Here is a 14,676-nt window from a genome sequence, read left to right on the forward strand (position 1 = left end):
TATTGGAGGCTAAAAATATAATTAATAGCAATCGATAGAGTTTTTTGTGTGTTGGGGAGGATGGGCAAGGTCATAAGTCTGTGTGATAAAGGCACCCACATCTCATTTGTTCTCTAGTGGAAAGCAGGGAGCAGTGAAAATGACTGAACAAGCTTGCTATTAGGGAAGTGTATGCTACCCTTTGCCTTACTTGCGCCAGACTGTAGTACTGTAGTTCAGCAGGAACTTTTCCTTATGTAACTGTTCTCCTCTAAAGTTGAATCTGAAGTCACCTGATTTATTCTGAAACTTCAGAAACAGCAACCAAAAAAAAAAAAAATTACTCAGGGCTGCAATAGAATAGATGGCTTAAAACCCCTCACCCTTGCTCTTTTTTTACTTGAAGGTTGATTTGAATGTTTGGAGGTCTTATGATACCATACATGCTAGAATGCCTACTGCGTTAGGTTTGGTTGAGTATGGTTCTTCATTCCCACTTGGAAATTCCTTGCTTCTGTGGGTTTAAAACAGTTCCTTATTACTACTGTTGTATAAATCTTTGTGGGTTTTCCTGAGAGATGTGATCTGGTAAAACACTTAAAATCGTGCTAACTATTTCAGTACTATTTGTAACACATATAGGCTTAAAATTCTGGCTTTTCTTTTTGCTTGGTCAGCTTAGTGGCTTCAGGTTATTTAATCAAGAAAAACTTTAAAGCTGTGGGCAAGTATTCACTTGGGAAAAAACCTAGAGGTATGTGGTATAGCAAAGAAAATTGACCATTTTTGGGGAAAATTATAGATCAAGGTTCTCTATTTTTTCAGTTATGTAAAATTAATGCTTTAGATAAGTCAATAGGAAAATTGAACATCAACTATTTTGTTACAGATGTATAGTCTAAAGCTGTTAAAAGTTCATATAACTCTGCTTTTACATTAAGATAATAAGCTAAAATATTTTATAGACATAAAAATATGCAGAATGCTGTGTGTAAATTCCATCCTGTTTAAAGTGTGAAATGCATTGGAATCTAAGGTTAGCTAGTGATGAGGGGTGGTGCAATAGAAGCAAACCTGTGGGGTGAAACAGTTGATGCTGAAGATCCAGTGTCTACACAACAAAATTTATGAAGGCTTTTCTTTGGACTAGCCCTAGTCTCATCTTGTGGACTGAATGCTCGTTAGTGATTGCGATATATATATTCTTGAAGTGCATTTTCTGGTTTAGATTCATGCAAATCAGTTCCCATGTTCCAAGACTGCTTTGTGATGCTACCTGGACAGTAGTAAGTGGGGACGATCAGGAGATTTGTTCTTTACATGAAAAAGAAAAAAAGAAAATCTATTTAGAAGGTCTTGTAGAACACTAAGGAAGATATGTTCTGATTAAGTGTGGGAGAAAGCTGTTAGCAAATTATTAAATACATAGGAAATTCTAGAAACATAGGTGAAGAGCATGACTTATTTCTGGTTTTGGATAGCAGCAGCTGTAAGCAAGTATACATAATTTGCAATGTAATGACTTTGATTTTAAATTGTTGTTCTGGTTTTAGCTGGGATAGAGTTAATTTTCTTCCTAGTAGCAGGCATAGTGCTGTGTTTTGGATTTAGTGTGAGAATAATGTTGATAACACACTGATGTTTTAGTTGTTGCTAAGTAGTTCTTACAGTCATCCAGGACTTTTCAGCTTCCCATGCGCTGCCAGGTGCACAAGAAACTGGGAGGGAGCACAGCCAGGACAGCTGACCCGAACTGGCCAAAGGGCTATTCCATACCATGTGACGTCATGCTCAGTATAGAAACTGGGGGGAGTTGTCTGGGGGGCAGTGATCGCTGCTTAGGGACTGGTTGGGCATCGGTTGGCAGGTAGTGAGCAATTGCATTGTGCATCACTTGTTTTGTATATTCTTTTATCATTATTATTATTATTACTATTATTATTAATTTATCTTCATCTGCTGTCCTATTAAACTGCCTTTACCTCAACCCACAGGTTTTACTTTTTTTCCCAATTCTCTCCCCCATCCCACTGGGGAGGGGGAGGGCGAGCGAGCGGCTGTGTGGTGCTTAGTTGCCAACTGAGGTTAAACTATGACAGTTGTTCATTTGGTCTGTTCTAGAGATTGTTTGCAAGAATTAGCAATGTGTGAAATTCATCTCAGCCTGCAGTGTACTTGATTAAGCTTATTGTATCATTTCCAATATGTTCTCTTCACAGCAGACATTGATGTATAATAGAACAGTATTCTGAATCTTCCTCCAGAACAGTTTAGCAGGAAATATTACAAATATATATATATGTATATTCATAAAAAAGATATAGCTGCACTGACTTATAAAGTATATCTCTTAGAAGGTGGTGGGATGGGACAACCATTTTAATGGGTGCCTGTAATTCCTGTTCCTTTTTGAATTTTAGTACTCTAAAAGTGAAAATATGTTTAGAAGATAGTAAGTATTGCTATGTCTGTGTGACTTACTAATCAAGAAACAGGGACTGGGAGTGAAAATTAAATAAACTTGTCATATTACTTGTATGTGCATATAAGCTGCTGCTAAATCAGTGTTTCTGTAAAGATACAGGTTATCTGCATGACACTACAGAAATTTAGAATGTGCTATAGCGAAATGTTCAGAGGGACATTCAAACATTTAAATATCAGCTGAATCTAAGAACTGGTTGCTTTACTCTCTTGTCTAAACCCTTGTTTTGCTTATCGAAATCTGTGGTAATTTCAATGAAGCCAGAGTAGAATTCTTTACAGTTGCTCCTCTTGAAATCTGCCCAAAATATAGTGGCTAAAATAATTGAGCTCCTCCCCCACCCCCCAATCCTCTAATGACTGAAGGTCGTCAGAACCATTACTTTACGTTTAGTAGAGTATAGCACATCTCTTGTAGCAGTGGCAGTTATCAGTGTGACGAAGCCTTGATCCAGTAATGTGCTTAAGATGATAAACCACCCTACTGAATCATTACTTGCCACAGCTTATCTTTCTTTAGTATGAATGTTTTGAATCTTCCTGACTGTAATTTGGTTGTAAAATCAGACTGTACCCTTGTCTGAAATATCCAGTCTGCAGCCTCTGTACGGATGTAAGTACAGTTGATGAAAACTTGTCCCTTATCTGAAGCTTGAATTATGCAAGGTAATCTCTGTTCTTGTTAACGCTTTGTGAAATATTGCAGATGAATGGAGAGTACGTACTTATACAGTATACATATATAGAATAATTACATGGAGCATTTTCTGTTGTAGGCTAGCAAATTGCTGCAGTGGTCCTTCTTTTCAGGTGAGGTGTGAATCTGGTGGTGGTTCTGCCCATTCTTGCTGGCTCTTCTTCCTCTTCCCCGGAGGCAAGAACAGTGGCAGCAATCAGATGGGGCTTCCGGCTTGTCTTCTGTCTTGTCACTCTTCTCTCTTTCTCACTGGCAACCTCTGTGATGACTGTACTGACTCAAGCTTCCTGACAGTTTGCTGGAGCTCCAGAATAACCAACCTATGGCTGAAGCCTGCTCCTCTGACCCTGTGCCATGTGGCCGGTTTACTTCTCCAAACCTATTTCACCAGTTGAAGCTAGGCTGTATCATTCTGTATCATTACAGGTGCTCTGCCTCTGCAGCTATGAGTCTTCACTTCACCTCCTACAATTTCTTTCCTTTCTCCTCCTTCTTGTACTTAATTCCCTCTCTCTAGTAGAATTGTGTCCCGCCTCTCGCCCCGCCCCATACTGTTCCAGTTATCCACAACCATGTAGATTACTGTTGTTCCCAGAGCTCCTTTGTCCTGATTATGTCTTCCCTTCTCACCTCCTTGAACCTCAGTGTCTTGCAAAGGTCCAGAGGGCAGATGCAAGGACTGGAAGAAACTAGGTTTGGGGAGGTAATGGCCATGAGGGAGGAGAAGGATGCAGGGAAGTGAAGAGAAGAGCATCAGTAAAGCTCACTCCCAGAAGGTTGGCACTTCTGCTGTAGTATAAAGACTGATTCTAAACATCTTTAAATTAAATGCAGTAGCACAGTTAGAAGGTCTTCTCATTTTAAACTCAATTTTTAATGCAAAGGATTACTTCAGAAATGAAAAATTCAATAGTATCATGCTGAAGAAAAAGTATAAAAATTGCAAGGAAGCTGGGGAAAAAACAGTTGTTCCTGTGACAGAGCAGAGAGAAATGTAGGAAAAAAATCTTGGCTGGTAAATCTTTAGACAGTAGTTTCCACATTTGCACAAGGTAAGAAGCTGCCGTATGTTGTTACATGTTTATAGTGAGACGAAGAATAATGAATACAGTGAAAATATATCTGCACACTAGCATCGCATCATGATGGAAAGTATATATTGCTGTACTTTATCTTTGTTAACTGTAGGAATAGCCAAATGTCTTAATGCTACCTTGTTTGATTTGAAAACCTTAAATTGCAACAGTGGTTGAAAGTAACTGTCGTGGTTTAACCCCAGCCAGTAACTAAGCACCACGCAGCCGCTCACTCACTCCCCCTACCCCAATGGGATGGGGGAGAGAATTGGAGGAGTAAGACTGAGAAACACTCCTGGGTTGAGATAAGAACAGTTTAATAATTGAAATAAAGTAAAATAGTAATGATAATAATAACAGTATAATAATAATAATAATATACAAAGCAAGTGATGCACAATGCAATTGCTCACCACCCACCGACCGATACCCAGACAGTTCCCGAGCAGCAATCGCTGCTCCCCAGCCAACCCCCCCCAGTTTATATACTGAGCATGACGTCATATGGTATGGAATAGCCCTTTGGTCAGTTTGGATCAGCTGTTCTGGCTGTGCCCCCTCCCAGTTTCTTGTGCACCTGGCAGAGCATGGGAAGCTGAAAAGTCCTTGACTAGTGTAAGCACTACTTAGCAACAACTAAAACATCAGCGTGTTATCAACATTCTTTTCCTACTAAATCCAAACTGCAGCACTATGCCTGCTACTAGGAAGAAAATTAACTCTATCCCAGCTGAAACCAGGACAGTGACATATGTCTATATATATATGTATGCTAGTAGATATATAAATATTTTCACACTACACCTTTCCATCTGTAGTATTTTAGCGACTTGATTATGTTTTCTTCAGGTCTTTCCTGATATTCTACAGAACAGTATTGAATTTTTGTTATTTTGTCAACATCAGGGAAGGGAAATCAGAGCAAGAATGTAGCAAGCATCTCTCAGGTGGGAGGTAGATGTTCTGAAACTTATAAAAAGGCCATTTTAGAGCTAGAATTATGGGCTGGCTGTGACAAATTTAAAGTATTGGATGAAGAAAAAGAGTAGAAGTAAAAGAAGGAGCTGGGCAAAATCGTAACAAAAAAACTCACCTAGGGAAGAAGTTGTTCTGGGTAGTGTGCTTACTACCAGATTTTTGTTTATATATTTGTATTACTTGTGGCACATTACTTCCCATTTGTCATCTACCTTAGATTAGTACAGTTATTTAGGATTTGATATATAAAGAACTCTTAGTCTTGGATCCAAAATAGTGCAACTTAGCTTACTGAAGTCCAGGAGAGGAAACCACAAAAGACATGCCTAGCTCTTGAAGCTCCATATATGATTCAAGCTTACACAATTCAATTGCTTGCAGAACTTTAGGCCTTATACTGCTTGCTTAGAACCTCTATAATCTTGATTTAATTGAGCATATTAATGTTTATTATTCCAAACCTCAGTGTATTTTTGTTTCCTTAAAAAGCACTTTGGCAACAAATTCCCCTGAAGTGCTTGGGGCATACTATATAATGATGATACGAAGCTTGTCTTTCTTTTTATACAGGTTCTTTCAGCAGTAACAAAGCTAATAAACATCCTTTCTAGAGGATTTTAAGCCTGTGTCCTTACATGTCACCTTCCAAATCCACCACAATAATTGGATTTGACTATTGCGTTCTTTATAACCTTCACCTCCCCACCACATGCACTTTCAGTTTTGTTTTCTATGTTCCCTAAACACTCCTCCCCTATCACAAGCTTAACTTCTTGTCATGTCCTTATTACTAGTTGACTGAGAGGCATGCCATACTGCACGCCTGTTCCAAATTACTCTTAGGTTGGTTGGTTAATGGCTTGTCAAACAAAATTACTTTCCTTAATGGCTGTGCTGGTTTGAATTTCTGTCTGCTAATTACTCACTTACATGTATCTTGTGGAAACATAATTATCTAAGACCTTTATCTCTCTGTCAGATTTGATTTAAATAGCGAAGCAGGTTAAAAAAATTCTGGATGGGAATCAGCAGACAGTACAGTTGCATAAGCATCGTTTCATCAGGAAGCTGGACTAAATGCATAGTCCTGTGGAGATGTGGTGGTGATACTGCTGCAGTTTCATGTAATAGCTTACTTTTCAGAGTGTTTGCTTAGGAGCTGGGTGAAAGAGGTTCATTGTTCTCCTCAGCCTGAGGAAACTGGTGGAAATCTCCCACTTTTCAGTGATAGGCTGATGTTGAGGGTCCCTCCACTCTTTTCCCTGGAGTTGTGTCTGGTTTCCAGACCCTACCCTCAGAACTAACTGCTTATGACAGTTTACTGCAGGGTGTTACTAGACCCAAGTGATGTCATTAGGCTCCTTCTGAAGCAATGAGCAAATGTTGCTCTTCTGGCTGTAGTAACCACCTCATTCTGATAAGTAGTCCTTAGCCTTCTAATACCAAGCCTGACAAAGTGAATATCCTAAGCTGATAGTAATGGATTTACACTGCTGTAAGTTGTTTTATTCAACCAGTGATTTCCAACTTGACAATTTGGTTTGAGATATAAGATCACCTAATGCAAATTGATTATCAGTTATTACTGTTGTGGTTTAACTCCAGCCAACAACTAAGCACCACACAGCTGCTCGCTCACTCCCCCTGCCCCGCTGGGATGGGGGAGAGAATCGGAGGACTAAGAGTGAGAAAACTCCTGGGTTGAGATAAGAACAGTTTAATAATTGAAATAAAGTAAAATAGTAATGATAATAATAACAATATAATAATGATGATAATAACAATAATAATAGTATACAAAGCAAGTGATGCACAATGCAATTGCTCACCACCCACTGACTGATACCCAGACAGTTCCCGAGCAGCGATCGGTGCTCCCCGGCCAACCCCCCCCCCAGTTTATATACCAAGCATGACATCACATGGTATGGAATAGCCCTTTGGTCAGTTTGGATCAACTATTCTGGCTGTGCCCCCTCCCAGTTTCTTGTGCACCTGGCAGAGCATGGGAAGCTGAAAAGTCCTTGACTAGCATAAGCAGTACTTAGCAACAACTAAAACATCAGTGTGTTATCAACATTCTTCTCCTACTAAATCTAAACCACATCACTATGCCAGCTACTAGGAAGAAAATTAACTCTATCCCAGCTGAAACCAGGACAATTACCGAAGTATTATGTGGCGTTTCATGGTTCCATTGCTTTGCATACTAACTTTTAAGAAACGTAATAAAATGAATTGACTGAAATATCAAAATTGTGTTCCTGTCTTAGAGTTTAGGAACCTCTGAGAAATAGATGAGAAATTATTTGAGATCAGACCACAAAGATTCAGAGCTTTAGTGTTAGCAATATGTTTGTAGTGCTGCAAAACATACTATTTGAACAGGAATCTATCAGTATCAACCACAAATATTTGGATGGTATTATATTCTGCTAGCAAACACAGTTATAGATTACATTCATTTTCAAAGAAATAACAAAGTTTCTAGTTTTTTGCCCAGGCTCTTTTGTTTCAAAATTCATTGGTCCATTAATTAGGAAATGTACATGATGTGAAGGCTGAAAAATGTAATAAGAAACTCAGAGGTTTCAGTCAGTTAACTTTTTCCTAGCCACAGTCACAAACCTGTCCGAAGGTATGTGCTTGCCTGGAAGATGTGTTTTCTGAGACATCTATTGATCAATGCCTTTAGCATAGGCCAGCTGCACTGTTTGGATATTGGTGGTGTTCATATGGAATTAGTGAATGAGATAGGGATTCTGTTGAACCATGTCCTTCTTGAGGCCAAATTTTATGTGGAAGTTGCAATGTAGTTAGTCTAGAGAGAAGCTGAGAAGAGATTACAGTGGTGGATGAGGAAGATGATGGGGCATAGGCAAGTGATTTGTCTGTCAGAATGAAAGAATATAGTGTGAAGAGTGTGTTGGAATATGCTACATTTTGCATTAGATTCTCATATAGATTATCATAAATGAATGGACTGTAAAAACACAAAGGAATAAGTGAAATTCAGCTTGCATATTATCCCAGCTGGTATATATTTTGTTGTCTTCTACAGCAATATTCAGTAGCAAATGTAGTTTCAAGATACAAGTATAGCGTTATATTAGTAAAGTATATTACTGACAATATGTCAGGACAGGGAAGGAACGAAGGGAACAACACTTCTTCTTATGTGTATTCCAAAGTAAAGGAATAGTGCATGAAGTAAATGTGTGTATGTGTCTGTAGAACTTTTTGTATTAGACTCTGCAATCATTACTGACTGAAGAAGGGGATGGTGAGTAAAAGTTTCAAGAACACAAAAAGAAAGGGTGCTCTGTAACTTTTAATGAATAGTGTCCTTTGGACAATTACTCTCTTTTTAAAATCACTCTTTTTTTATACTTATACAAAGCTAATGTGAGAATATGTAGACTTTGTTGGCAAATCTGTTGCACAGTGCATTTTAGTTGATCTGTTAGAGCAGGCTGTGGTAATCCTTAGTTTAGGAAGGAAACCTGCTTAAAGCAAAGTAAGTGAAAGCTCCTATAGTCTTTGTAATGTTGAGTGCCTCACTTTGTCTTGCCATTTGGGGTATTCTATTGGCCAAATACTAGACCATTCTTCACCTATACACCAGTTTTCATAACGAATAGAAGATTCCTGGCCATCAAGCACTGATTGCAGGAAATGGCCTTGAGGTTTCTGTGATGTATTCAGCCAAATCAAGAATGTGAATGGTGGGAAAAGCAAAGAAGGAGTTTTAACTGTTTATATTTAGTTCCCTGGAGAAAGAAGTTTGTAGCCAGCAAAAAGGCCAGGATTTGCCAATGTGGATGTTAAAAAATCAGAGGTTTAAAGATAGTCTGGATTTAATTATTTAAAGGTACGAAGCCAAAATCAGTCCTGTTATGAATTAATGCAGTTGCTACTGAAGTCAGTGGAAAGTGTGCCCACTTATGCCAGGGCTAAACATGGCTTATAGTTAAATGCTGGACTCCTCTGGTTGTCTGTATTATGTAGTCAAGGTAGTTCCTTAAGATTTTATATTTGTACTTTTCTTGTTTCTCATGTAGATGAAAATTATATTTACAATCTGAAAAAGTAATTTTAAACTAGAAATTGCTAGAACGTTCCCAGCTTGCATTATATATGTATATATTCTGCTTTAATGTGAACATATTTTTAACTGAATAGTCTTTCTCTGAATGATACAGTCTTCTAATTAGCTGATGGAATTTATGATCTGCTAATGAATGGCCATAGACCATTTCACATTTGTATAATTGATCAATATTTGGGGTATGTCTATGAAAAAGTATAAAATATTTAGTTTGTCTTGACAACATGAAAATTCCTTGCCATGAGCAATATTAATGTCTGGTATGGTTTGCTGCCCTCCAGTAATAAGAAGGTCTTGAATGAAGGTAGAAAATATAATCTGAACCTTCCTTTAAGGATCTGGGAAAGTATTGATGTTTTACTGTTTTTAATGGTTTTGATGATGGTTACCTCTACCTTTCTTTGAAGACCTTGTAATGACTCCAAACTGATGTGAACTTACGATAGGGCACATTATAGGGAGCAGCTTTTGGAATGTTAGTTTTTGAAGGGCCATCTTCTGAAGAAATGATGAATAGCAACCATATAGAATAGGTGCAGGAAGTTTGTGTGAACTGAATCTTGTCAGCTATGCAAAGCCAAATAATGCTTCTGAAGTTCTGATAAAATATTGTTAGGAGTAGCTGAATCCAGTAGCCCAATGGAGTTGAGGCTGCTATAGCTCCCTGCCCCTGGGTCCAACCAGTAGTGAGGCTGAGCTTGTATACCCAGTTGGCACATATATACATATACACACAGCTGGCCACACAGATCAACAGAGACAGAAACACTCAGCACTCACAAACACAGACATCACCAACAGTCTCATCCTCTTCTCCTCTTTGGCTGATTAGGATGAAGGTCCATTAGTAGGAAATATATACATAAATACAATGTGTATCGCTCCAGAAGCTGGGCTTAGACACAAACTGTCCAGTAACTGGTCTTGGATCTCTGCAGTTCCCAGCTGTTGGCACCTGGGCATGTGAACCCATGTCTCTCTGGCAGTTGGCCTGGCCCCTGGTTCCTCTGGTAGCCAGCTCCTCCAGATGCTTCACTCCCCAAAAGACACACATATACCTGGCTCTCAAACCACTTCACCTACTTGCTGACTAGTCCAGCTTGAAGTTTGCTAGTGATCATATGCTGCCTCATGCACCCTCACTTCCCCCTCACTTGCTCCAGTTATTTGGACTGCAGACACTTGGTCCAACTGTAGTTGCTGGCATTTAATTTCACTCACTTCAGTCTCTCCAGTTCTTGGCACTCATACCACCAGGCTGTCTGATCTATGGCCCCACTCCAGTTGGTGGCACCCAGACCTTCACTCACTCCAGGACACACAGGCTGGCCTCTTATGGTCCCCTATCCAGTTGCTGGCTCTTAGACCTTCATATACGTGTATGCTGATAGAGTAGAGAGTCCCTTCACCCAGGAAAATAGAAATGGAGTTCAATAGGAAGACAAGAAAGGCCGTGCTGATCAGATGCAGGGCATGGCCAAATGCACTGACCAGCAGTCTGTTTACACACAACTGGCTCCTCTTATTCCCTTTCCCCTCTGTTTTCCCACATTTGTTCCCTCACAAACCACTTTGATCCCTCCCTTTCCCTGCCTTTATTTCTTCCCCTAAACATCCCATAAAATCTTGTGCAATCACAAAATTATCTTCCCCTACGTCCCATAATGGATCCCATACCCTGATAGGTAGTAATCCATATCAGTCTGTGAGATGACCTAGAGAGCCTCTCCTTTTGATTCATCATGGTTGATGTCACCCCTGGACCGAAGGGCTCATGGCTGTCCTGGGACAACACTGAGAGGAGTCAAGGCTGTGCTCCATTTCTCTGACTGGGTTATGGGGTTCCTCCACATGCCAGCTTTCCTCTGCGCTCCTTTGTGTGTGTGTGCAGACAAGCTTTTTGTCATATAACCTAACAAATATTTATTGTTTATTTTTTAAATGGACTAAATTCTTCACTGAGAGGGTGTTTGGTCACTGAACCAGACTCCCCAGGGAAGTGGTCACAGCACCAAGCCTGTCAGAGTTCAAGGAGTGTCTGGACGACGTTCTTAGTCATATGGTTTAATTTTAGGTAGTCCTGCAAGGAGCAGGCAGTTGGACTCGATGATCCCTATGGGTCCCTTCCAACTTGAGATATTCTATGATACTGTGATTCTACAAATATTAGCTCCATGAGAATAGTTATCTGAAACTGATTTCATATTTTACAGGGGTCATTGTTCAGCACTCAGCAACCTGAAGCTTACAATCTTTTCATGACCATAGCTGCAGGTGATGGCATCAAACTGTGGGATTTAAGAACACTGAGTTAAGGCTGAATTAGGTAACTTGGAATAAAAAGCCATGCTTTATCTTTATTTAGAATTGTCATACTTGCTGTGATATTGTTGTGGTTTAACCCCAGTCAGCAACTAAGCACCACACAGCTGCTCACTCGACCTCCCCCTCCCCAGTGGAATGGGGGAGAGAATTAAGAAAAAAAAAAAAACCTGTGGGTTGAGGTAAAGGCAGTTTAATAGGACAGCAGAGGAAGAGAAAGTAGTAATAATAATAATAATGATAAAAGAATATACAAAACAAGTGATGCACAATGCAGTGGCTCACCACCCACTGATCCAGCCAGTTCCCGAGCAGCGATCGCTGTCACCCAGCCAACTCCCCCCAGTTTCTATACTGATCATGACGTTATATGGTATGGAATAGCCCTTTGGTCAGTCTGGGTCAGCTGTCCTGGCTGTGCCCCCTCCCAGTTTCTTGTGCACCTGGCAGAGCATGGGAAGCTGAAAAAGTCCAGAGAGGTGGTGGAGTCACCATCCCTGGAAGCGTTCAAAAAATGGGTAGACGTGGCACTCTGGGACATGGTTTAATCTAGTCTACCCTTGATTGGTTTAGTGTGGACTTGGTAGTGTAGGTTAATGGTTGGACTGGATGATCTTAAAGGTCTTTTCCAACCTAAACGATTCTATGATTCTATGATTCTATGACTAGTGTAAGCACTACTTAGCAACAACTAAAACACCAATGTGTTACCAACATCATTCTCATACTAAATCCAAAACACAGCACTATGCCACCTACTAGGAAAAAAATTAACTCTATCCCAGCTGAAACCAGGACAGATATAGCAGTAGAAATTTTGATGCGGAATCAGATCTACAGTCAGGCCTTTAAAAAAGAAAATTAAAGGCTAATTGGAATTTACTAATTTTAAGAGACCAAACAAAATACTGGTTTCTAAGTTGTAGTTTTTTATGCGGAAGTCATTAAATGGTCAAGATTTTTCACTCATGTCTTACCTACCTTTGTAGATCTAATTCTATATATAAAATAGTATATTGAACTGACTGCTAATGGTATTTCCAAAACAGCATGTCATTACTGCTAAAGGATTTAAAATTTGTCATCCAGCTTTTAAAATACAAATGTAATTATAACAACATTATTACAAATCTTGTATGTGGTGCTATAAATTTGCGTAATACATTATCATAAACTCAGAATAGAACACTACACTTTTTCTAAAAAGCTTTCAGTGTTGTACTTGGGAAAGCTGTGGGACAAAGGGATAGAGTGGTGGGGAGGGAATATTGCTAAGGAAAGGAAATACTTGGGGCAATCTCTGTTGTACAGGCTAAAAGAATTATGTTTAAAAGAGAAGGGGTTTGGACAGGGAGGATGTTTAAGTTTTAAAGAACAATTTCATATTTGCTTTGTGTGTATGTAAACATATATTTATTGAAAGATGCAATACCATTTTTCTAGTACTGAATTTTCTGTTTAGAAAATGCTTAATGATCCTTTCATTTATTTCCATCTTTCTGTGGTAAGAATACATTAAACCTATCGGGGGCACATATGTTCTTGCCAAAAGCATTGCTGAATTACCTGCACTGTATGTCAGAAAGTAATGAAACTGGAGACTGCTGGGGTTGGAATCTGTTACCTTCTTATGTTTTTCTAATAAGCTGCTCAAACTGTGTTGCTGAAGAGTAATGAAAAAGTAGAAAGCTTTTCACAGATCACTTATCTGTCTCTTTGTTTCTAAATACTAATATAAGTAGAGCAGGTGAATGGTAAAATAGTTAAAGTGTAAAATCTGGGCAATCAATTAAATGAATGTGTCCTGGAAGAGGGGAATAATTTATGTGTGTTCTTGCTCTATATTTAATTTGGCAAAGTCATCGTATTCTAGTGTCCACTGAGTTCTATTAGCCAAACTTCAAAAAAGTAATTCAAGGCCTTAATGACACATATTTTAAGGGTGCTTATTAGGTATTATGTATATGTGTGTGTTTGTTACATATTACACAGAGATCAATGGTAGTAACTGTTGTGGAAAAGAAATAGAGAAAATAAATTATTATTTTTCACTTGCTAGTAACTTTCAGGGAAAAGAACGCCAATTTTTTAAAATGAAATTTTTTCTCATTGCTCAGACCAGAGATTGAGTCTTCTGTATTTTAACATCTATTCTTGAGTTCTCATAAGGAAGAAAACTGTTCACTTTTTCCTAATGTGTTCACCAGGTGTTTTTCAAAGAAATAAATTTGAAATGGCTGAGTTTGGAAATCTCTATCTGAACTTGGAAAAAGTCTCCACTGAAGTGTTAGGTCTACTATACAGTTACACAGACTGAAAACTTTTGGGTTTTTTTTGGTTTTGTCCAATCAAATCCAGTCCATCCTTGTACTGTTGGGTGCTTACAGGGGAGATTAGTTCCTAAACAATCTTATAGTGGGCCAGTATCTTTAATCTCTTAAAGCTGTTGATTTGTAAAGTTGGTGCATCAGCCATTACTGTGTTTTGAATGGTCCCTCTGGAATGACCTCTTTTTATTTCTGCTTTGGGTTTGCCAGAATAGGGTTTGTTTAGTGAAATCTTTGTCCAGTGTTCTTGAAATATATCAAAGGTAAGTCCATGTTCTCATTTATACTGTTTGCAGTGTGGGTAGTAACACTAACTGCGAGATCTCAACTTTATTTTTTGTTGATTTTGTTCTAAATATTTGCCCTAGACATCCACAGTGAAAACTGGTTTGCTTTTGTTTAATCTGCTTGTTGCCCTTAATGAGTTCTATCCATTGCTACTTTATTTAATACTATTGTAAAGTCTGAACTTCTGATTAAACAGGGAAAAAACCCTCCAGCATGGTGCTCTTGAAAGCTGCGTTTGAAAACATGGGAAATAATTTTCAGAGTAACTCTGCACAATTTCCCTGGGACTCTTAGTTGTTTCTTTTATTCAATTTCTTTGATGATGGTTCCTTTTTTTATTCTTCTGACATGCATTCCTTTTCTCATAATTAACTGAGGAATCATAGCAGAATGCTCAGGTTCTTTTTTGAACTTTGC

General features: G+C 38.8%; 1 protein-coding gene across 1 annotated transcript in view; it reads left to right on the plus strand.

The window, feature by feature from the left end:
- WDR27 (WD repeat domain 27) overlaps positions 1-14,676 on the plus strand; it is a 58,070-nt gene that overhangs the window by 28,451 nt on the left and 14,943 nt on the right. The window contains 1 exon segment of the mRNA XM_075707692.1: positions 11,536-11,648. Coding sequence (XP_075563807.1) covers positions 11,536-11,648 — 113 coding nt within the window.

The sequence above is a fragment of the Pelecanus crispus genome, chromosome 3 (assembly GCF_030463565.1).
Source record: "Pelecanus crispus isolate bPelCri1 chromosome 3, bPelCri1.pri, whole genome shotgun sequence".
NCBI classification, from domain to species: Eukaryota; Metazoa; Chordata; class Aves; order Pelecaniformes; family Pelecanidae; genus Pelecanus; species Pelecanus crispus.